The sequence below is a fragment of the Crocodylus porosus genome, unplaced genomic scaffold, assembly GCF_001723895.1.
Source record: "Crocodylus porosus isolate Cpor-Errol unplaced genomic scaffold, CroPor_comp1, whole genome shotgun sequence".
In the NCBI taxonomy this organism is placed as follows: domain Eukaryota; kingdom Metazoa; phylum Chordata; order Crocodylia; family Crocodylidae; genus Crocodylus; species Crocodylus porosus.
This window is the reverse complement of record NW_017728907.1, coordinates 19,490,472-19,515,079: the sequence shown is the minus strand read 5'-3', so window position 1 is coordinate 19,515,079 and position 24,608 is coordinate 19,490,472. Positions and strand designations below refer to the sequence as shown.

The 24,608-nt window shown below is 39.8% G+C and overlaps 1 protein-coding gene across 3 annotated transcripts in view; it reads right to left on the bottom strand.

The window, feature by feature from the left end:
- The window catches only part of SOAT1 (sterol O-acyltransferase 1), a 36,031-nt gene that overhangs the window by 1,546 nt on the left and 9,877 nt on the right, over positions 1-24,608 (bottom strand). For 2 of the 3 annotated variants that reach the window (XM_019530914.1, XM_019530915.1), the window contains exons 4-16: positions 18,687-18,745; positions 14,969-15,117; positions 14,809-14,868; positions 12,898-13,005; positions 11,325-11,607; positions 9,005-9,083; positions 8,142-8,223; positions 7,344-7,389; positions 4,421-4,550; positions 3,871-3,968; positions 3,334-3,432; positions 2,263-2,398; positions 1,198-1,343 (exon numbers count right to left, since the gene is read on the bottom strand). In XM_019530914.1, coding sequence (XP_019386459.1) covers positions 1,198-1,343; positions 2,263-2,398; positions 3,334-3,432; positions 3,871-3,968; positions 4,421-4,550; positions 7,344-7,389; positions 8,142-8,223; positions 9,005-9,083; positions 11,325-11,607; positions 12,898-13,005; positions 14,809-14,868; positions 14,969-15,117; positions 18,687-18,745 — 1,475 coding nt within the window. The remainder of the gene's footprint in view (positions 1-1,197; positions 1,344-2,262; positions 2,399-3,333; positions 3,433-3,870; positions 3,969-4,420; positions 4,551-7,343; positions 7,390-8,141; positions 8,224-9,004; positions 9,084-11,324; positions 11,608-12,897; positions 13,006-14,808; positions 14,869-14,968; positions 15,118-18,686; positions 18,746-24,608) is intronic. The other variant, XM_019530916.1, reaches the window with a different exon arrangement.

The window sequence follows — 24,608 nt, the reverse complement described above, 5'->3', positions numbered from 1 at the left end:
GTAGTAGGAGTCATAAGCATGTAGCTATGGACATGGACTTTATTAGCTCAGGCATCAAAACCTCTTTTGACATTTCCCTTATAAAAATCAAAAAGTACATATTCACCTCTGCTTACCAGATGTTGGGGAAGGGAGGAAATATAGTTTTTCCAGGTGAACAGAAACAACCCTACAGTTACCACTAGAGATTTACCTGTACTTATTCTTAAATGGAGGCACTTATGTACAATCTGAGCATTTTTATATGCAAAGTTACCTTCAGCCAACAGAGCCACCACTACCAGAAAGAGGCAAATAAACTACAGAGATTATATATTAATCAGGGGATAAAGAAGCAGAGTCAAGTCCAAGCTCACCTAGAACAAACTTTAGGCCAAGGCTCACTAAAGAGGTTTATGTGCTTCTTCAAAGCCCCGTGCGGCTAGGCAGAGTATCAAGACTAATTTCAATGCTGAAGAGCTTGAGAAACGTTATTACTTTAAATTCTCAACTCTCTTCTGCCACCACCATTACAACCTAGAGTGATGAAACTGCCTAGAAACCCAAGTGCTACTGTAGATTTTTATTTCTCCACATTTTGGAGATTGAGTACACCACTTTCCTAGAACTACAGTTCTAGCACATGGTACTATAACAGGCTTAAAGTGCGCAGTTTAGGGAAGTAAACACACTGACAACCAGAAACAAGAACAATTTGGATCCTGAATACAAACAATGTGTAAGCATTGGAAAGACCAATAGTGGGCACATCTACATGCAGCAACACACTTGATATAGCGTGTTACTATGGCGACATAGCAGCTAAAAATAAACATGCGCAGTACAGGCTGTTACCACGCTATCATTTAGTACTTCCAAAAGGAAGTAGCGAATGATGATGCAGTTACAACAGTGCCACTGGGGCACACGTAGCTGCACCAAGTATCAGACCTAAAGTTTAAGCAGAAGCTTTCTCCGATTTCTCAATGGCCTGAATATCACTGCTTCCATAATCTCCAAGTTTGTATTTGAGTTCTCCAGTCTATTAATCCACACTTGGAGATTTGGTCATTTTGGTTAATTCCCACACAATTAGAACATTGTTCATCCACTTCTCATTACCAGAGTTCATGACCTGTCATTTTCCCCAGTGACTGCCTGTCTGTCCTTTCTCATCATGTGCAGCCAGTTACTCAAAACCACAAAAAGGTTACTCACATTTTTTATGGAGCAGTACTGATGTGCATACCACTCCTGACTGTAAAGGCAAATGATGACTCCCTGACCCAAGAAGAGAGATGTCCACATGATCACATTCCAAAAGGGCCCTTTTCGACGATCGTTAAGAACAAAGTTGAAAACCACTGGAAGAGGAAGAGAAAGTAATCAGGAATGCCAATCAGTATGTGTGTGTGTGTATATATATATATATATATATATATATAAAAACTTAGTACTATGCATCAGAAAGCCAGTATTTCCAGTCAGTCTTCCTCCAATTAAAATTTGAAGTCAGGCTGACTTTCTTAGCTCCTGCTGAATTTATGGCAAGTTATAGAACAAGTATATGTTTCATGGCTCCCATTTGCTATGCCCTCTCTCCTAGAATAAGCTGGATGGTCTATAAGGTCCCTTCTAATACAATCCCCTCCACAGATGCAGGATCCAGTCTTCTTAAACCAATTAGTGATTTTTCACCCAAATACCATATACATTTTTCCCTGCTTCCACAACAGTGGCATGGAAAGAAAAGCCTCCACCTTAGGGAAGACACTTACACTGGTATAGGTCAGTGAATGTCACACAACCACCTTCTCCCCCACCCCTAAAAAGCAACTACCACTTTACATAAATCACTTTAAAAGCTCAGTGTTAACTACCTGGGCAGAAGTGTGCCAGTCTGCCTGAAGTCTGGCGAGTTCATTACAAATTTGTTGTTTTGTATTGTTTTATATGTACAGGAACATATTTAAGACACCTTCCTTTTGCTGCTGCTCATTTCCCCAGTCCCAGTCCAAATACACCACAGAACTGGCTAACAGAACTACTCAAATGCATGTACTTTCAGGATTTGAACCTCCAATTGTGATCTCTGGGAAAAGAGCATTTCTGCAAGTTAAGACAAATTGGCTCAGTAAGCTCCTGATCCCAGCTGTGATTTTTAAATGCCATCAAAAGTTACGGTAGTGTTTTTTTCTTTTTAAAAGAACAAAACAAAAACACAAACCCACCACACATTGTACCCCACCCACTTCCCCCAATCAGTTTCTCCTAATTACTTACTTCCAAAGCACATGAAAAGGCAGAAGAGGACTGGATAGAAGTAACCAAAGCAGACGGCCAGGACATACTCATGTACAGCAGCAGAGATAGCAAAAACAGACAGCATAGCAGCTGCTTTGAACTTCTTACCAAATAACTGGTACAAGGAAATAGAGAAGAGATGGATTCAGCGCAGAGCTTATGAATTAGACATTTTGTTGTATTTTAGTTTTAGGCCAAATAATTGCTATACAAATATAACCATTTTGATGAGTTGCTTAGGGTCTGCCCTAAGTGCATATAGGAGTGCTATATTTGAAATGCAATGTTATTGCTACACAATGTGGCATTTTATTCATAATTCTTGAAAACACAAATGAAATCCAGGCACACACCTACCTACTTCCCTCCCTCTTGATTTGTGTTTTCAAGAATTATGAAGCAAAGGTATGCCAAAACTCAGAAACTAGTCCCACCAGAACACAGTTGTGTTTATAGAACTATTAATTTCAGTTGCTAGCTTTCACATTTACATATCGGACTAATAAGCCTCAGTCCTTCACTCTGTGCATACAAATAGCACTAGTGGAACTGCTCACATGCATAATTCAGTCATTCACTTCCCTGAATGTATAGTGAAGCAGTGTTTGATTAAATTTAAGACTTCTGAACTAATGTGGGAAAACAGGGGGGGAAGGGTAAGGAATAAAGATCTTCACATTTATCAACTGGTATCAACTCGGACAACAGGTATAGAAACAGAGGAGCTTCTAGTGGATATCCATTCATTCAAACAGCTTCAAAAAGTTCAAAAAAAAAAAGTTGCCACTGTTATGCTGCAGTTCACACTGCCTCCCATCTCCTTGGCAATTTCTGCATATATGCAGGGAACCTGGCTAACAAACAATTACAGAAAACCTCCCCATAATAGTGTCATTAAGACGATGGAGACTACAGCTATGGCATTTTAATCACCATTCCCAATAAAACGTGCACCAACTCTACTTATACCAACTCCCTCCTCATTTTAGGAAAGATTACTTATTGTTTCAAAAAATAAAAGATGAGGAACAAAATCTGTTTGCTGCTTACCCAAAGGATATCCCGGTATGCGTAGTAATACAGCCAGTCATGTACTACCACATTCCAGGTTCGGTAGTAGTTTGCATAGGATGTGGAATTCCACCAATCCTGAAACAGGTAAAGCATAAGAGAACAGGTGTGTGCGTGCACATGCACATCAAAAGGTACAACAATTTTTTTTAGGTGGAGTTTTCTGGACCCACAATGGTAGAATAAAATATATTTTAAATGGAGCGCTCATGACGAGCCATCTAGCAGCTGATGTCACTCACAGGATATGCAGATATTAGGAACCCGAAAAAGTTCCCCACACTGCCACATGTACATCAATCCTGATCCAGAGGGGAAAGAACCCCCCTAGAAACAGCATTAACAACATTTCTAGTGCTATGGTGATTTGGGTGGCAGAATCTTCTGAAGTTCTTCAGTTTATCAAGGGAAGATAATTTTATTCTTGGCTCCTAATTCATTTTGGTTTGGCCAACAGACAGCATCTACATATACTGAAAGAAAGACCCATCTCCACCCGTGTTCCCTGCTTCTTACCTGGTAAAACATTCGATCTGCAAAGCGCAACATCTCCGCAAATGCATTAAGCCAACAGTGAAGGAACGCAAAGAAAATCAGGAAGTAAATCAATATACCTAGGGGTGTAAAACAGGATCAGTTCATGATATTGTGTTTATTTCACCTAGCCCTGATCACAGCCAAATGTGGTTTTAGAACAGTAGCAACGCTCTTGTTCCTCCTGTCCCATCATAATGTCACCTGACCCCACAAAAGGGACAACAATGCCGAACAAGGAATTCAGGTGTTAAAATGTAAAAACTGAACAGATTGAAATTTCTCTTGTCCTCCATTGTAATATCACAATGCTGAGAAAAAAAAAGACCTTCCTTGCTCATATAATAGCCAGTACTAACTTGCTGCTCTAAGTGTTGCTTTTGCACCTGCCCAGGAATGACCAGTTTCCTCTCTCATGGAGAGGGGGACAGGGGAAGATCACCCTTCTGCCACAAATCCCTGTAGTCAGTTAATCTAGCACCACCTTGGAATCCCTCTTGCTATTGTATAGCCTTCCGTACATCTGTCTCACCTGGCAGAATAGAGTTAAAGATACAGAGGACCAGCGCTCGCAGATTGAAGGGCTCCTGACTTATGTTCCTGAACTGAGGGATGCAGAGTCGCACGAAGATATAGTAGGAGTAAAAAAGTGAACCAAGCACCTGGAACAAAAAGCAAATCAGTCCATAAAAAGAATTAACGCACCTGTAAAACATCTTTGAACACAACTGTCCCATAGAAGGGAAGGGAACAATGCAAAACCCAAACCTCAATCCGGCCACCACACCAGCCTTAGAAACTTCTCCAAGCCCACCTACTGATAAAGCTGCTTGCAGCTGCCCTAGTATGTATGATAAAAGAACTACAAACCAGTTATTTTTAGGTTGACAGCCAGAAAGCAAGTGATCTCTCAGTCTGGATCAGATAACAAAATTATAGTAAAACCTTTACATTTTAGGTGAATATAGGGGGAGGGAGGGAGAGAGAAACCCTTCACCTCTCCCATCACAAGGGGTAGAAGTAGACATTGCCAGAGACAGTAAATCAGTTGTGCTGGTACAGGTCTTGGCACAGCTGATCCACTTTACTCAGTGAAATGTCACCTATTGATCTTGCAGGACAGTGCAATATGTTCCCTGCGTGCAGAGATGCACCCTCAGCAATCTCCAGGGCTTCCAGAGATTGCCAGAGACACATCTCTGGAAGCAGGGAAAGATGGGCAGGCATTCCTGGGGCCCAAATATGTGCAGAAATTCCCACAGTGTGCAGGACCAGGCCTCTTAAGTCTCAGGGAGGACCTGCCTGGTATGGTGGAATAGTGCATGCAACTCCAGCTGCCCATGCTCACCTGCCATAAAAGTAAATAGACATCTGCTACAATAAAGCAGCACAATTTTATTACTACTGTGTCACAGTCACAAGTGTGGCCACAAGAGATCTGGACATGTATTTGCTGTGGCTTTATGCTGCCATAAAAATGTATAGTAGCACAAATGCAATGTTTGTTTCTACACTAAGGCAACACCTACCTATTATACTTAAGGCATGATTAACCAGTTAAAATCGTACCTTAAAGTGGTCACCCTGGTCACACATTCACTCAGTTAATGGTGGAATAAAAAGAGGAATAGGCTACAAAGTTATTCCACAACATGTGAAATGACTTTGTAACTGCTTCCCATCATGCCGTTAATTAAACATGTGGCCAGGGGCTGTTGTGGTGGGGAGGCCCATCAGCTGATCAGATCTCCCATCACGGCACAGGAGGAGGGAGACAGGAGTATGTGCACCCTCTAGTATGGGAACTCCTAGCAGACAGGGATCCCAGTTACAAGGGGCCCCACACCCCTGCAACTAGGAAACTACAGCTGCTGTGATCTCCCAGCCGTGGGGATGTGTGGTGCGTCTCCACAACTGGGAAAAGCACAGCAGCTGAGGGGACTCCCAGTCACAAGACCTTGCTTCTTGTGTAGCATGGCAGGAGGTGCAATTGGGTGGATCATACACCAGATCCCATTGTGCCTCGATCTGCACGTGCAGAGGACCCTATGATTTATAACCAGGCCAGGGCCAGTGCAACATCCTACTTAAAAAAAAGTAAATTCAGGTCAAGATAAAAAACCTACCCCTCCATTAACTCATCTGACGTTTCACCATAAAAGGGTACTCCTTGCTATAGACAAAGCACACGTACCTTCCCCCACTCTTCCCTTTCTCCTACAGCAACAATAGAACAGTGGCTTTCACACAGTCTCTTTGGCAGTGGCCTTTAGATGAAAAGGACTCCATGTGAAGGTGTCAGAACTCTAGTTCTCACCACACAGAATTTGCAGTGAAACTTGTAATCCAAATAAATGTATAAATCATCCAAAACTTGCTCAATCCTAGGTTTTGGAGGACCCCGGTGGCTGTTACTACATTCCTATGCCTCACTTGCAGGTGAATTACACTAATCACCCGCTTTGAGAGAGTCCAGGTAGCCCTTAAAGCAGGGGTGGGCAAAATGTGGTCTGCGGGCCAGATGTGGCCCATCAAACCATTCTATCTGGCCCACGGGGCCCCTAAAAATTTTAGAAAATTAATATTTAGCTGCCCCTGGCTGCCTGTCACGCAGCCCTTGATGGTTTGCCAAAACTCAGTAAGTGGTCCTCCGCTCGAAATAATTGCCCACCCCTGCCTTAAAGTGATGAACTAGCTCAAAGTTCAGAAATAAACACCCAGAGAAGTTTGTTTTATTCCCAGGCCATCTCAAGCTTCAAAAAAATAGTTGCTCTTGAGATTTCAACCCATGTGCAATATCCCAGCACTTCTGCTTCTATCTGGAACACTGAAATCCAGTTGAGTGATAAAGTAGTAAGCAACCTTTTTCAAACTTTTAAGACACAAGTGTAGTTTGAAATTAAGGCAAGGGTCAGGAAGTCACAGTCAAGAAGTCACACGCCAAAAGTCCAAGCTAAGGAAAGGGCAAGTCCCTGGGATGATTTTTTGACAAATGGAAAACAGACCCCAAAAAAGTGACAATTCACTGAGCAATGTAACAGGTATGATTTCCTGCACTACCCGCCCCGAATATTGTATAAGTACATTTTCAGATACAGGTTTACGGGGGTTACATTCCTGAAAGTTCCCATGGTTGGCAAAATGAGCAGGGCTGGGGAAGCAGGGGCTGTGGGGGGTATTTTCCAACTGTACCCCCCCCCCCCTTCTCTGAAGCATGGATACTCAAAACCATGGTTGGCAAAATCATGGTTGGCAAGGGAAACCTGTACAGTTATTAATGCAACAAGAAATTAATTTCCTTGTTTTCCAAGAACAAGTTATATATTTTTCCAGGGAAATTAGTTTCTGAATTCAGCAATGCACCAGTGCCTCAAGCAGATAGAATTGCCATGCAAATCCTAAATTAGCTGGATATTGTCTGGATGGGCATCAGACAAACAATGCATTACATTCACCTGTGCAAGCTTGGTAGCCACATAACTCCATCTTATTCTGGGAGTCCTACAAAACAAAAGAATGGTTACATTAAGCTAAACTACTTCTTAGTAGCAGTCCAACATAACAGTGATCCTTGAGCAGTCCAATCATAACTGTCCCCTATCAGCAGAAATCCCTTATAGCCACCCCCTTCCCCCAAACACCAGTTATTAATCTACTGAAAGCTCACATGCCTGACTCCTGATTTTCAACAGGTAGCTACCATATTCTTGCATACAGGAAGTAAATTGCTGTAGTTATTGGATTATTATGTAAACTGCACAACTGGGAACATAATAAATTATTTCTCCTTATAATGTCACTAAAAACATGGTTTGCATCATGAAAGACTTTTGTGTTCTTAAACCAGAAGATCTCAAAGTGCCTGTATATTGCTTCCTCAAACTCAAATGTGCTGCCTGTTAAAAAAAAATACTGATGTAGAGTTAAATATCAGCTAAGGTACCAGTCACAGTTCCATAGTCATTCAACATCCAAATTCTAGTTTAACTTCTAGATGCAACTCCAGAAGTTTCCAGTGGAATTGGCTTATTATAAGAAGGAGAGCATTCTAATACAAAAAAGACGGGGATCTAGAATAAGATAATCCAAGTTCTAAAGCCAGCTTTATCAATGACTGCATGTACCCTTCAGAAAGGTCACCCAATTTCTGTAGCTCAAAAAACAAGTGGGAATAATAACTCACAGCAGGAAGGGTTTTAGTACTGGTTTAATTTCTTTGGACTACTGCATTGAGGAGTTGATGTTGACATTACCTGGGGTAGCTGTCTCTATAGATGAGGGTGGGAGCAAACAGAAAGTACAGGTACTGAGTAATCCGGGGAACTGGTACAGTACCTGTAGGAGAAAAATAAAAGCCAAAAAGCATTTCACCACTAAAGCCAGGATTTCCTCATTAACCTCCTATATATACACATATGACTCATGCCTCTTCCTTAAGTGGCTTAAGGGCGTAGGAATCCTCAAATGCCAGAAGGAACAAAGGACAGACAGACAGACAGACAGACAGACAGACAGACAGACAGACAGACAGACAGACAGACAGACAGACAGACAGACAGACAGACAAGAAATAACCAAGACCACTGAGAATAGATCTTTATTAAAATGGAAATGACTACATAGTGATTTAGAAAAAAATATGTATTACTGATACCACATTCACCTTGAGCCAAAATGTAAGAGATGGAGCCCATACCAAAATAGAGAGTCTTATATTCCCTGTAGACTTTTCTTTGCAGCCCTGAAGGGGCTGCTACTATTATGTGTTCCTTTAATGCCTAAACCCAAAAAGCAAAAGTCCCCTCTGCCCATTTCTTCTGAACGTCCTAGTGTTAGAGAGGTCCCCGGCATTAAGGGTATTAGAAGAGCTCAGGCAGAATGTTGGCTACTATGTGAGAAACAATTAAAGTCAAGCCCTTGGGGTAAAATTCACTATGCAGAAAGCCAAACAGCTTTATCTTCTCTAGCCATGTTTAAGCCCTACTTGGATCCTCAGAGTTTTAGGGGTTCACAGGAGGCCTGAACTGGTCATACGAATAGGAATAAATTTCATCTGTAGGCAAATAAGTGGGGCAGCATAGCAAAGAAGGAAGCAGGTTATGTTTAAGTTACTCACTTGACTTCTCCTTGGCTGAAGACAGGACCCGAGGAACATTCTCCCTGATAAATGAATGGCCCTTCATGATGAGACGAACCTGTAAGACAGCAGTCCAAGATCCCATTTTGTACTGCTCCACTTCCTCGACTTCTCTACTCTACTGTTGCAACCAGTGTATTTGGACAATACTTTCAGCATGTCAGACTCTTTACTTTATCCCTTAAAAAGCTCCATGCTGTTCCACCCCCTCACCAGGTTTCACCTCAACTAAAAAGACCAAGAGGAGCATTTTACTCCTCCTTACCATATTTTCTAAAATGGGAAGACATGTCCTAACCCAGCACAAGTGCAATATCACAGATGCCAAGGAAACGGCAGCCAGACTAGCACCAATCTGAGACTCAAGAAACAAATCAATTATTTCCAATAGTCCAGCTGTTAAAAAAAAAAAAAAAAAAAAAATGTAGTTTACAGGAAATTCAAACTATTATTCATTGAATAACTCATTTTACCACCACAAAGGACACCTAGGAATTGGTGCAAAATGGTACCCATGAGATCTTGCCACAGGCATATTCCCTTTTAACCTCATTAACAACGCCCTCAGTGTCTAGTGGATTTACTGGATCTTACTTCTACTCAAAAGTTGCTCAGCCTGAGATCTCATACAGACATTCAGTTTCTCCTGGAAGAATTGTTGTATACAGAAGTTCAGGCTCTTCCCCTGCCCCCCCCGGTAAAAATGGCCACTCCAAGAGAAAAAATAGTGTGGGAACAGCCAGAGTTAAATCATTCCCAGGAGAGTTTCTCCTGGAAAAGTAAATATCTGTACATGCCATTGCTCATCTCTAAAGACAACATAATCCTCCAGCATTTCCTTTCTTCTCAGGGAAATAACATATCCCTTGCTGGACACTGGCAAGGGAGGCAAATCCTTGCTAGCCTCTATACCCCCTTCACAAGTCGCCACATTGTGCTGCAGGGAAACAGGCTGACTATGGATAGCCTAGGTCAGCCTGAGCTACCACCTGTTGCCAGGCAGACTAAGGAAGCATGCTGAGATGCCCTCCTTGCTACAGTGACAGCACTGGAAGCTCTTCACTTTTCAGACCCTCAGTATTTGAATACCTGTACACAAAGCTCTGGGTAAGTTTCTCTCCCAGCAGAACAAACCTGGGAGAATTCTCCAAGATTATTTAAATGTATGTATGCAGCCTAAGTTTTAGCAATTTCCATTTCACTTTGGTGGCTAAACAGATGCCCATAAAGGGTAGAAACCCTCCCCCTGCCCCCAAGAACATTTGGTCCAGAAGCAGAGGGGGTGGGGGCAGAATGGCTCTTCCTGGACTGTGGGGGAGAACTGCTTCCGTCAGTCTGACCCAGTGGGTATTGCTACTTTTTCCATTAGGTCTCTGGCTTTAGAACTTTAGAGTTATAAATAAACTAAAGATAAACCCAAGCAATATTTTTCTCTAGAATTATGAGTTTCAACTGAATACCTCCAAGTGGAAGACAAGGAAGAGTAAACAAACAGAATGCTGGGTGACTGACAACCCCTTATCATAACCTCTCATCAGTCGAGGTGGGGGGGGTGTATCTCAAAAACAAGATAAAAAGTATTTATTGGAATAAACTGATTGGGAATCTAGAATGAATATTTATAACATACCACTGTCCCAGCGAAAACCCTGGCCCAGTATTTTCAGTTAGTAAATTTGATAAGGATAAGAATGTGTGCCAGTCAGTGATACACTGAGGGTGAGCCAAAAGGGAAGACTTTAAGACCCTCTAGTTCATATTATTTTTAATCTTCAGTAGTGTAGCAGTAAAATGGTATAAGACACTGCAGAAGAACAGCCAAGACTGAAACCTTAGGACCTGCAGACTCCTTTCAGATGTTTCAGCTTATTACTTGTTTGGACAATTAAATTAGCATCACAAGCAGGATGAAGCATCTTAAAATGTCCATGGTGGATATGGCTCACCTAGTGGTATCTGGTACTATCAGGTATGTGAGAAAAGTTATTAAAAACTGCAATGCAATGTAGTTTATTCAACTGTATTAAAATTAGATACTGAATGCTACCAATTCAACAATAGATGTTACAATTGTTGCAAACCCCAAACAAGTAGTTCCTAAGGGCAATAAAAGTCCTAGTTATACATTATTACTGTGTTGCACCTAAAAAGGGTTCTATAAATATGGGAGAAGGGGGAAGTGGTGTGTGTTTTTTTAAAGAGAAAAACTGTTTAGCAAAATTAGTTTCAGTAAGTCTTTCCTCCACTCTGGTAAAGAAGCCCCTCTATAGATGAGTCTAATATTAGTACTCAAACCTACCTGTTCAAGCATCACAATGAACCCAGAGGCTGGAGGTAGAGCATATGCCACTGCAACATAGACTGGTCCAATCCCAAGTCCAATCACTTGAAAAAGCATGAAAAGCGTCCCATAAAAAAAGGAGCGGATTGTCCGGTGAGAGGAATTGCTGTACCCCTGGGCCCACTGATGGAAAAGGCCATAGGGTATAATGAATGTGCCAAGAAACATGCAGGGCCAGGTGTAAGCAACAACAGTAGACTTGCCAAAAGCAAAGACCAAGAGATCAAAATCTAACACCAGCCTGAAAGAGAGAGATGAGAAAGCAAGATTAGGTGTTTATGATCTCTTTGTTAAGCCTTCCAGCAGCTGGAGACACAGGTTTGAGCTTTGTTGCCACAACTGTCACTTTATCCCAAGGTCATCCCAAGACATGGGCAAGACATTTACTGGAACACAGTTTCCAAGGTTGCTTCCTCAGCTTTAATTATTCTTTTAAAGGACACCACTTCTCTAAGGATGTCACCAGAGTTTCAAACATTAAAGGGCAGCACTCAAGTGTATTTAAAATATTTACTCATAAGGAATAAAGCCACCAGATTTATTTGGGAAAGAAAGAGGATTTCAGATTTTATTACACAGAAACAGGTTCTCTGCAAATGACATAAGAGAAATCTCAGTATAGGTCATTCTCCCCCTGCCAGCCATACCACTTTCACACTGCTTGTGAAACTGAATATAGTAAACCTGTCTGTCGACCTATAGCCCACACAGAACTGTATGTACCAATTCAAGCACAAATTAAGTGAGCATTGCAACATCAAGTGGAGTCAGAGTTAATCCTGGATGTATAAAAACACAGATAGGACCAGTTTATCAGTAAGATAAATATGTAATCTGGCTTGTACTCTGACATACCCTGCAAAAAAGGTTACAGTTTAAGCAAGAGTCAACAACTCTGAGGAAGACTGAGTCACAAGTACATTTAATATTGGCTACATGCACCAGAGCCCAGTCACAACCAGTTCTGTGCCAGGAACTTCAAGGTTTTCCTGAAGCAAGTCAGTTTGTTTAGTATAAGTACAGTCTTTCAGAAGTGCATTCAGCACAGTTACAGAACTGTTATAGAATCTGAAGCCTCCCCTCTTCCTTTCTCCCCCAACCCAAACAAACAATCATGATCTTCCTGCATTTACTACAACTAAGAAAAAGCTATGGCTTTGGATTTCAACTTTGTTCATAGCTCTTCAAAACAGTGCTCTCAAAACAGTTGGGAATTTGGCAGCCTATAAACTGGATTTAATTGCATACAAAATCTGGCCCAGTCACTCTGGCTGCAGTATTTCTGAGATATACAAGCCTATAGCTAGTGAGCTATACCTCAGTTTTCCAGTATATCCCTATTTAATTTGCAATAGCCTTCTCTCTCCTGGACAGGGTATCCTGCGTAATTTAAGTGTCAAGTCCATTTAAAGGTTTTACTACCTGCTCAAAAATTCAATTAAGGGAGGGAGGAAGTTACCCGATTTTCCAACTTCATATATTAGATGTTAAAAAATAAAGACATGCAAGGCTTTTGCTTCCACATTCTTACCTTCCTTCATCAATAAAGTCTACTACAACCGTGCTCAGAATGAAGATAATGAGGAGAGCAATGAACATGTGGTAGATTGTCCTGATGTGGCTCAGTTCAAACAGTTCACTAAAGAAAAGAAGTTCAGACAGTGAACTCTATATATAAGCAAGCATTTATATGTTTTTTTTTTCTCCTTTCAAGTACTTTCCATCATAGCTTGATTAGTCGTAGGAGCAAGAGACACAAGAAACCTGAATTGTATAGCCCTGGCATCTTTCCTTGTGCCTTGGATAGTTATTTTTTCCACTGTGGGGGGCAGGATGGGACAGGATACACACAACTCTCATAGTGGTGTTAGTTGGAAGGTTTAGTGATGTTTATGAAGAAAGATGTTTGAGTTCTTTACATAGCAGCTTCCAGGTGAAAAAATGAAGTGCTTTGCAAGCAAGGCAAATAATCTATCATGCTTATTTTCACATGGATAGACAGGGGGCTAGCTATATCAGGCAAAAAAGGTAGGGCAGAGTGGCACTTGAGAGAAATGATTCTCAACCAGGGTACCCTCCAACAGTGTGCCATGAGGTGCCACACGATGTTAGGACTATAAAAAAGGTGTGCAAACCTGATTCACAAGATGTACTCAGAGATTTCAAAGAGGAGTCCACAGTGTCAAAAACCACACTGAAATGCAGTGGTCCATGTTCTTTGCAACAGAAAAAAGCAGCTTTTCAGTAGTCAAAAAAAAAAAAGGTGAAAGCTAAGACCTGACACATGGAAGATACTGAATTTTAGCCAGTTTTTAAAATGAAATCTCACATTTTCCCATGCAGGAAGCAACTGTGACCACCCGAAACCCGAGACACTGCTGCTGACTTTGTTTCAAGGTAATCTGCATAATCACAGATCCTCACAGGAAGTGAGAGACTCCATACCAGCTACGAACTGACCGCCCAGAGCAGTTTTCCTCTCTGAAATCCTATGAAATATGAACTTTCATTTCTACCCAGGAGTGCTTTTACAGTCTTCTTTTCTCCAATGCCTGATGAAGGGTATTTGTGTCCGAAGGCTTGTGATTAAAGAAATTTTTTTGCAAAAATCTTGTTGACCTGATAAAAGGTATTATCTCTACCACAAGTCCTGAAAGCTGAGAGCTAGCATTTTTCAAGGGGTGCCTAAAGTCTAACATTGACAACCACTGCCTTTAACTGGTTTGGAGAAGTACAAAAGAATCAAAGATTTTAAAAAAAAAATGCATGAGAATCTAGAGAAGACTAAAGTAGTTAACAAGCAAGACTGGTCAGTTAATAGAAATTCATCCAAAACCAGAATTTCATAAGATTGGCAGATTTGGAGGGCTGTCGCCTCCCATAGCCTGTTGAAGTCCCAAAGAAACTACAAGAATACCTAGCTTCACCAACAATTATTTCAGGTAGAAGTGGACAATGAAGGTGGTAAGTTTACAGAGCTCCATGGGAAAGCAAGGAAGGCAACACGACTATGAAACTCCAGGGGAAAAAAAAAAAAGTGTAACTTTTACCTGGAGAAAGCTCCAAGGATGGTATAAACACACCCATTTACTTAGAAAACCTCCAAAAACTTTTGCAGCCGCTTGTTATGTTACTGCCCAAAGGTGGCCACTATAGCCACTATATATTCCAATTGTGCTAAGCACTGCATGATATAATCATTGACAGATGGCTGCTACCCTGAAGTACTGAAAATCTAAAACTAGGTAGTGCTGGGACTAGGTATAACAAAGCAAAGTACACTAAGTTACAGCACTGAAATAGCAAGTAGCAGGAAACAACTTAAATAAAAGAGAAAAAAAAACTTAAAAAAAAACAAAAACACAAAAACCACAAAACACAAAAGTCATGGCACTTATGTACATACACTGCAAGAACAAACCCAGTTAGTTAACACACTCACTCCAAAAGTGACCTTCTGGCAGTGAAAATCTTCCCATGTTCTGGAGGTGCTCTCAAGCTCCTGTGAAGAAGAGACCAGTCCAGGTAAGAAGGTAAACACAAAGGCTTCAGAAATTTTTTTAATTTATTCCAAGGATCAGCCTAGACCCCCCACCCCTTACCTGTTTTTATGCATGTCTTTCTCTGAACTGGCAGATGAGAAAGTGGATGCTGGTGTGGAGGATTCCAGGATCACAGACTTCTCAATCAAACTGTCCACAAACTCTGTGAAGTGACTGTCTACCTCCTTCATGAAAGCTGGCTTTAACTGCTGAAAGAGAGAAAGAACAGCATAGTAAACACAGACGATGCATTTTCATGTGGCATCACCATTTAAGTAGCCAGCATTCCCCTTTCTGCCAGAAAAATCAGTGGCAATACGCCATACTTCATGACAACAACTAAAAAGCAAACCTTGATAAGCCGAGGAGCTTTTATCAAGCTTGTTCACACTTAATGCCAGATGTATCTTTAACTATCTCAATGCAGAAGAGAATAAACATTTAAAAAGTCCAGAAGATTTAGAGAAAGGTGAAGAAAAAAAAAAAAAAAAAAATGGTCGTGGGGAGGGGAGTACTTAATTTATAGAACGCGGTAGCAAGATGAATTAAAGGCAACACCTAAAAATAAAATCCTGAATTGCTATGTTAAGAAAACATTTTTAAAATATTGGGAAACAGATGCATTGGATTGCTGATGTTGTCTGCCCTATGTTACTATAAGAACTGTTTTTCTTCCCCAATTAATTTTAGCCATAGAAGCTTTTTGAATTTAAGTGTGTATGAGTTGACATTGTAACCTGCCTAACATCTGACTCCCCAAGTAACCTCTCTACTATTTACTAGCTATATTCATTCCCCTTCTCCCCCAACCTCTCTCACTCATTAACTGACTACCTCAATTTACATTTTCACTAACTGGCTTTCTCCCATGCATACTGGCCTCTGGCTTCTTTACCAATCTGTCCAGGAAGAGCACAGACCAACTGCAGGCAGTTCCTCAGCCTGACAAAGGGTATTTGTACCTGATAGCTTGCAAAGAAGAATTTTTCCAACCATCTGAGGTGGTCTAATAAAAGATACCAGATTTACTCAAAGAACCTTCTCTATGTCCTAGACCAATATGGCTACAACCTATACTCCTGAGCTTACACTGTGTACACACTCGCTCACATGAATGAAGGAGAGAGGAACAGATAAAATCACCCCTCTGATGCTTCCATTATTATAAAAGATTGGAGACTTTTTTTTGTTTTCATGGTTGAGATAAGACATACAGAGTATAATAGTTTAAAGGAACACAAAATAAATAGGGCCAAAATTACTGGGCACTAGAACTTGCTCTACACTGCACAGTTAGTGGCAAGGTGCATTTAAAAATAAGTAAATAAAAAATAATAATCATAACCTCCCATAAGCAATATAACTACTCTGGAAATGCCCTACTCCACCCCAGCCTCAAAATGTATGCCAGCAAAAAAGGTACCTTTATCAGCTTAGCTAAATATCATTTAGGAAAATGGTGTAGCAATAATGGAAGCATCTTCCCTCCCCACATTTGCTGCACTCCACTAAAAGAGAGTACTCTTTGAAAGCAATAAATAGTGAGGACTCAACATCTTGCAGAATTTCAGATCCTGTGGTATGAAGCAAGGTTTGCAAAGTGAGTTCTCTGGTGCAGCTTAACTCTAAATTTAGCAATCCAAGTTAAAAGAAGAAAAGAATTTGAACCTGTGGAAAGATAAGTGCTGCTTGCACATCAGACTTAATTTCTCACCTATAGTTACTCTAACATGTCAGGCTAAAAATAAAAGTCACTTGAATAAGTCCCCTTTCACAGTGTATGCAAGGGTGATGGCTAAGGGCAAGTTTCAAGGAACCCGATCTGTGGTCTGACATACATTATTTCTGCTCAAAAGTATTAGATTCGCAGCTTGATAGCAAAGTGTTCTTTGCCACAAAAAAGTTTTTAGAAGCAGTGAACATTTCTGCTTCTAAATGTTGAATTTAAGTGTGTATGAGTTGACATTGTAACATCTGACTCCCCAAGTAACCTCTCTATTATTTATCAGCTAAATAGGTAAGGGGGAAAAGTTCACTGCTTCTAAAAAACTTTAGATGCAATATAGATCCCAAGCCTTAAGCAATAGCATAAGGCTAGGGCATAGGAAGACTTGAGAGTCATTCAAAAATTAATTCTTCCTGATTAAACTCATTGGCTGAAAAATTGCCAAAATACTTGTGGCCAAGTTCTCAGACTCAGTTCTGGAGGACCTGCACTGAGATTTACACCAGTTGAGAATCAAGCCCAACATGACTCATGGGAGCAGTTACTTGGGAGTTTAAGTTGGTCCCCAATACCTAGCTAGAAGGAGGAAAGATGGCAAAAGCTAACTTACAAAGGACACACAACTCTTGTCCCTGGAGTCTTTTTAGAAAAAAAAAATGCTTCCAGGTATTAAATTTCTATAGCATGGGAAGGAGACATTTTAGGTAGCAAATTTCAGAGCAGGAGGAGTCAAAAAGAAGACAGTCCCCCCCCAGTGGCTTCTTCCAGGGAACTCAAGCATTTGGATTTCCAGATTTCTAGAAATCAAATAATCGCCTTTTCCCACTGACCAACAAACCAATAAAAACTAGCATTTCTTTGTTCTCCCTTTGCAAGGCTCATTATAGGAACAGGAACCTATATTGTAGTGTTCTTAACTGACACTTTTGGAAAGGTGCAAGGTCTTCCAGAGATGCTAGTATATGGTTTCTAGGAGAGAAACTCAAGTAATAGGCTGAATAACAAGTGAGATCGTATTTTGCCACTTCTTTGAGATACAAAGAAAGGCTAAAAAAAAATTTTATATTTTTTTACTTTAGGGAAAAACAGGGATTAAGAATTAAGACCCTACAAGACCCTGAAGCAGCAAACAAGTGGAAATATAGTTCTGTCTACTCAGTTGCAAGGGTAGTCTTAGCTGGGTCTCCCACAGAGGTTCTCTTCCAACCAAACTCCACATGCCCAAGATCCTGGTCCACTCTACCATCCACGTTTCAACCCTATTTACTGTAATCCTATTAGTTCACCAGTGATCCATGGAGAAGAGAAATAGAACCAGAAAAACAACTTAAGTCTTCTTTATAAGTCTTAAATTGCAAAAGTAGGAAACTTCTTTTCAGGTCACTTAAAAACATACCGTGTCTAGTGTGTGGAATTTCTACATACTAACACCTTGCAACACAAAAAAAAAGTGGGGGGAGGGAAGAGTCAGCTCAAATGACCACAAGATTCCAGTATGTAAATTTTGAAATCCACATACGAGCAAACAACATGACAAGCAACAGGGGAAAGGGTGGAATAAATCAGGTTGAAAGACTGCACAATTAAATAAAAAAAAGGCAGCGAGTCTCCTGCTCTCCACTTCAAGCTCTTGTCAAAAGCAGAACTGAAGCATTTAATATTAATGTCTTTAAAAAAAAAAAAGTACAGCAACCTTGACAGAATTAACAATTTACTTGAACACTTAAAAAGAAACACTAGTTTAAGTAGATGGCTGTCCACAGAAGCTGCTTCTACTCAAAAGGGGACTTGCAAGTAGAAGCACCTACCACGTACAAATATACATTTACATTTGTAAGCAATTTTGTGTAAAACTACTCCTCTTGGCAAATGTCAGAAAAGGCAATATCCGTATTACACTCTAGGCAGATTTAGAACAAGGGCATTTCAGGTTTTTCCAGGAAGTCCCCTCAAGAATTTGGATCATTTGGAACAGAAAAGATGATTTGAATTTGGAACAGAAAAAGATGTATATACATAGATCTTTTTCCATGTGCGCACACATGCTTTTACCTCAGCTTCTGCTATCAGCTGCATTTTCCTTGTTATCACATGGTCAACATCAACCCGACCTAAAAAGAAAAGCAAATATTTAGCAATTGTGTTTTCAATAGACCTGGCATAGCTTATCTGTATGCTTGGAAGCACAAAGAAAAAGAAAGAAAAAAAAGAAAGAAGAGGGAACAGTGTGTAATTGTTTACTGATACTGGATTTAAAATTAGCTTTTTGCCTATAACCAAGCGTTCATTCATAAGCTGTATGGATTTTAGAAGGCAGGAGGGAACATTCTTGATTGCCAGTAGACATTGGGTTGGGGACTTGGCTTTGTGATGTACTATTATGCTTAGTAACTCCATAAATCTTTCCAAGGTCCCTAAACTTATTCAACCCTGAAAACAGCAATAAACAACCTTTAGAAGGCCATGTTGGCCTTCTGGGAGTTTTCTTGCCTTAATCTTACCACTAATTGAGTACTTTGGTTGAAGCTACAAAGCTTGCCAACAGTACAGAGCGCTCCAAGAGAAAAGGCATTTATACATTATCACTTTATTTGGTATGCAGGCAGCATTTTACAAGTTTATTAAGTAAGGAATTCCCACCTATAGGTTCAAGGACTTTTTAATAGAGGTTTTCCCATGCAGCTAAAACACACACCAAGAGCAGGTTTATTAAGCATATTTATTTTTCTATATACTTTTTCAGCCTAATAAGATGCTACCAGCTTACAGTAAGAAAAGAACTCTTCAGTTTCCATACCTGCGCTTCCTATTCAACATAATTAAGTCTTAGCCTGCTTACAACTCTGAAGTACTTTCCAGCTTCAGGAAGAACCTTAACCCTCAGATTTGATACAACCACCATAATAACATTCAGAAACTGGAACAAATACATTCTAAGGGCAGTAAATGACCAATAAATAGTGGCTTGTGAATTAAGCTTAGCAGAATATTGTATAGTTGTAACATGAGTGCAGAAGTATCCTGTATTGTGTTACACCTTTTCTATTTCTAGTTTAAAGATATTACAGCTCTAGAAAAGGGGGTTTTTCAACTAGGCATCCTGGTAGCATTACAGAAAAGTATTCATTACCAGCTTCAGAGCACATTTTGCCACTGTGATTGCAAGTAAAAAGTCTTGGATCTTTTTGAATTCTGAAACTAATAGTAGTGAGTACAGACTACACCCTATCTACACTGTTTCTTTCTAATAATTTGAATGCATACCCTTCCATGGATTATAATTCATAGCAATTTAAAGATACATAAGAAATAACTAGTAAAGAAAAAGTTTTAGCATGAACCTTCTGGATTGGCAGCACTGTAAAAATTCAAGGGCAGCTTGTGGTAGTGCTGAAGTGAACTGTGACAGTTCAAAAAAACAAAAAACAAACAAAACAAAACAAAACAAAAAAAAACCATGAGGGACCAGGATTTTTTGTGGGTATATCTTATTGAACCAACTACACAGTTGGAAGGGACACCAGAGCTTTTGGATACTACTATATCTTTCTTCAGGACTCAAGAGCAGCCTAAATTTTAACAAGAATAACTAAAACAGTAGAGTGTGTTAGCAAAGTTGCAAGTGTTCCTGACAAAATTTACTTCTGTAAATCAGACTTCATCTACAATGCAAGTACTATACAGATCCTTGGCAAAAGTTTACTTGCCTTATGCTTTGGACCAATATTCAAGACAAGAGGTATTTGCTTTTATTGTAAGTGTAAAGATAAATTTACAAGATTACAAAAAATTCAGTTTTTATTTGCCAGGCAGCACTTACCTCAACAATATAAGAGTTGCAGAAACAATTAAGCTGACTGCATTTTTGTACTTGAGGAATGCTGGTTTTAAAGGTAATTTCTACAGACATGCTTAGCCATATTAGTCTGAAGTCTGGCAGAAAGTAGAACAGGATGGCACTTTAGGCCACTGGCACACATGCAATTAATTGTGCAATAGGATCTAATCCCCAATCCCAACAACTGTACCTCCTAGCATGCCACATGGTACAACTGCTGGGAACAGGAAATCAGATCCCAATCATGTAAGTATCACTTGCCAACACAGGGGAAGTTCAGGAATCTGTAATCCCAGGTTCCTTCTGCTCCAGCAATTTTCAAGCCAACTGTTGATCCTGGCTGCAACTTAAAATTTTACAGCACCAAAAAAACCAGCCACAAGTGTTCAACAATCTACATAACATTTTTTTGGCCAGTTTCCTATATTACAGCACCTTAAATTGGGTACATGTGTAGTACCTTGTCCATTTATGCCATGATTCATGTAACGTGTAAACGGGTCTTAGAGATTTACTGGTCCAGAGAGACATCAACATTTGTAGGCAACAACTTACTTGGATGCTAAAAAATAGTTTGAGAAAGACGGTAAGTAGAGAAACCATTCTCCTCTTCCTTATCTCTTGTGCTATCTTATACTAGCTTTAAAGTGACCCAGGGTGGGAGAGGGGGCAAGGAAGGGAAATTATAGACCTGAGTTGATGTATTTTCCAGGCAGATGTTGTATTTGTCCAGCATAATACTTTAGGATATCCAAGAGTATAAGGCTAAGAATTTGCAAAAAGATAATCTGTTTTTTATTCAATTAGCCCATTTCATTAATCACTTAAACTACAGGTGGATTTTTTAAAATAAAACAAAGTAAGAGTGCTCAAAATACATTAAGAGTAACTGGTCATGAAAGCAGCAACAACTTTAATATGTTACTTATAATTTGACCGGTCACTGATATACAAGGCGTAGATGGAAGAGGGAAGAAAAAAAAAAGGAAAAAAAAAAAAAAAAAAAAAAAAATCAGCAAACCCAAACACAAAACCAAGCTATATCTAAAACTAGAAACTAAACTAGTGATAGATTAACAGATTACACGAACAGGAACTATAGTTTCAACAGGATCTGAACAACGTGATGTGAACAGTTTTCAGTAAAATGGGTAGGTTATAAAACATGTATACAGTAACTACAAAGAAAGAGTTAACACAGCATAATAGCCAATTTGCAACTTGCCTTGGAAATCAAGAGTCTTTAAAAGAGGGAAAATTCAGAATTTGGATTACTATTGCCCAATAGATGGTGGCATTACATAGGAGATGAGACTTTATCTGAAGTCTCTGTCCAATGAGTTCGCTTCTCTCAGTTTGCTTCTCTCACAGGACTTCAGCTGAGAGGGAAAAAAACCCTGCCCACAAGCAAGATGGCTCCAGTATAGCATCAGTCAGGGTTTCTCTGAGAAGTCCCCAGCTCCAAAAACGTGTCGCTAAATTCTTACAAACTTTCAGCTTTAGTCACCTGAAATTCCAAGCATGCATTAGGGATCTTTTGAGGACTATAATACAGAACTGATGGGAATCCGTTTCCTTCTCCCTCCAAAAACGCACACGTATACACAGTTGATTACCACGTGCGCCATTTTACTGGGTGTTTACAGGTGCATGATGCAAACTAAAAGCATTCAGGCACTTCAAAAGCTCTCTTAAGATTAGTTGTATGGGACTATAAAACACAGTTTTGCATCTGACGCCTACCTGTCACTGAAGGAATTTTAAATACTTCAATATTACTTTATCCTGATAATTCTGAGAAAGACATTTTGTACCAAAGGAGGTACAAAGAAAGGGTAAGATCACAGATCAATTCAGTAATAGAAGATTAAATCTTAGTCCCAAATCTCAGCCACTGCATGTGACAGTACCTGCCTGAAGTAACTCTAATGAGGAACCACCCTAATGCAATTTGCACAACACCTAAAACTTGTCTCATTATAATATACTGTGTGCCAATGTTTCGATTGTTTATTCTAAATCACGCCCATCTGTACAGCTAACCAGCACATACAAGTATTGCTCAAGGGTAACTTAACTCAGACAATCTACTTAAAAAGACAAGCAGCTAGCAATTTAGAGCCATTGTGTATTAAAAATCAGATTAAAACAACAAAGACTAGACGCATACAACTTCAGATATTTTCCTTCAATAGCAGGCTTAAAGCAGCACCATTATCTGAATTAAAAAAAAGGAATTCACTGCTGCAGCTGTGTCTTCTCCAGGCTTTATTGCCATTCAAGAAGCAGAGAACACTGTTGACACTGACTTTAGAAATCAGGATATAGATCTGCCTCTTGTGGAATCCACACGATATAATACTGTAGTCTCCATAAAGCACATCTCGGTAGGCTGGATCAATAACCATGTAACTCAAAACTTAAGTCAAAACAAAGTAATTAGTGGGTGCATCACTACCACCCACACCTGCTGTTGTGACCTAAGCCATAGCTGAAACCCCTTAGTTAAAACTGTAATTAGACTGAAAACAAAGTTTCCTCCTTTTTACTGTCAAATTTGCCACCTTGCATGGTGAAAACCCCCCCCCCCCCCATAAATGTGATTTCATAAGCTAAAGTGCTGAGAATGACCAAGGGTAAGGTTATTCTTTGTCGTTAGAGCTCCAGCATTGCCCAACAGGCTTTACTCACAGCAAACAGAGACTCCACTTGCTCTCAAGTCACATTTAGTCACCCAAGAAGTCAAGTCATGCACCACATTCTCTCACAAAAAGGCAATTAAGCCATCCAGAGAAGGAAAAAAAACCAAAACTTATTGCCTTTTGTTGTCTGGTCTTTAGATAATATCCAGAATGCTGCTAAGTTTTGTAAAAGGAGACCAGGATTAAAAACTGTTGCTAGTCCTGTCATAATCAAGGTTTGAAGGACCTCAAATAAAAAAAACACCAAAAAAACCTTAAAAATGACTATTTTCTCTCTAGTCTTTAAAAAACATCTCTCCATTTAGTTTTTAAAATTGTACCCATTCTGGTAGGCAGGTGCCTTTGGTAACATCCAGTGTTGGCCAAGACCAAAATGTTATTGATCAAAATTACTCCTGGGTATATTCCCATGTTTATATATTAAATATATAGCAGAGAATGCTCTTAATAAACCAAGTGAGAAGCAAGGGCTTTTTTTGAGGGGGTGGGGGAGCAGGGGGAAGAGCATTATGGTTAAAAACAGGCGTTACACATAAACCAGTTTAAGTGATCAGAAACGGGTTTAAACCTGTAACAGAACAAACGTACAGTATACATAAATTAGTTTGAAAATGGCTGAAACCAATTTGAGATAAACCTGGTGGAATGTAGTATCAGACTTAACTGATTTTGGTCAAACCAGTTTATGAGAATGTCCGTCCCAGACCAATTAGATCAACTGTATAGTTCAGATACACTTAGACAAGCTTTTAAAATGACTTGAAGAACACTTTCCATTCCAAAGCTTGTCAAACTATTCCAGCCATACTGTTGGTCCAATAAAAGATATCACTCCAAAAGAATCCTTGCTTCATGCATAATTCTTAAACCAAAAGCTACAACACCACTCTAAACATTGTCTTATTTAGGTGCCTTGGTTTATTAAGGCTGAGTTTTGACAGAGGACATTCTTCTAAGAGTACTTGTTGATTCCATTCTAGACCCAACTCCAATTATTTGTCAGAGCAGGATGCCGCAGCTCGCTTGAAGAAAGAGCTGGCAAAAGAATCCAAATATCACATTGGTATTTGTGGATGACCACACAGTTCTTTGCCCAATTCCAAATCTTCTATGTAGATATAAATGGATCAGGTGACCAAAAAAAATTTTAAAATCCTGTTAGTCTCTCTAAGCAGACAGAGGAAAAGCTGCTCAAGACAGTTATGAAAATATTATTGATACACCGATTTCATATTTCTGAAGTGACTGAACATCCACAGCAGGAAACCCGAATACAAATTATTCAGTGTTGGAATTCAGCATGGAATAAGCCAGTCTTCTCCTACAATAAGCCCATTATAAAAAAGAAAACAAAAAACAAAAAAACAATAACTTTAAATGCTCAGACACAAAAAGCCAAAGAGTGCATTAGATCTTTCCCTTCCTTTGGGAGAA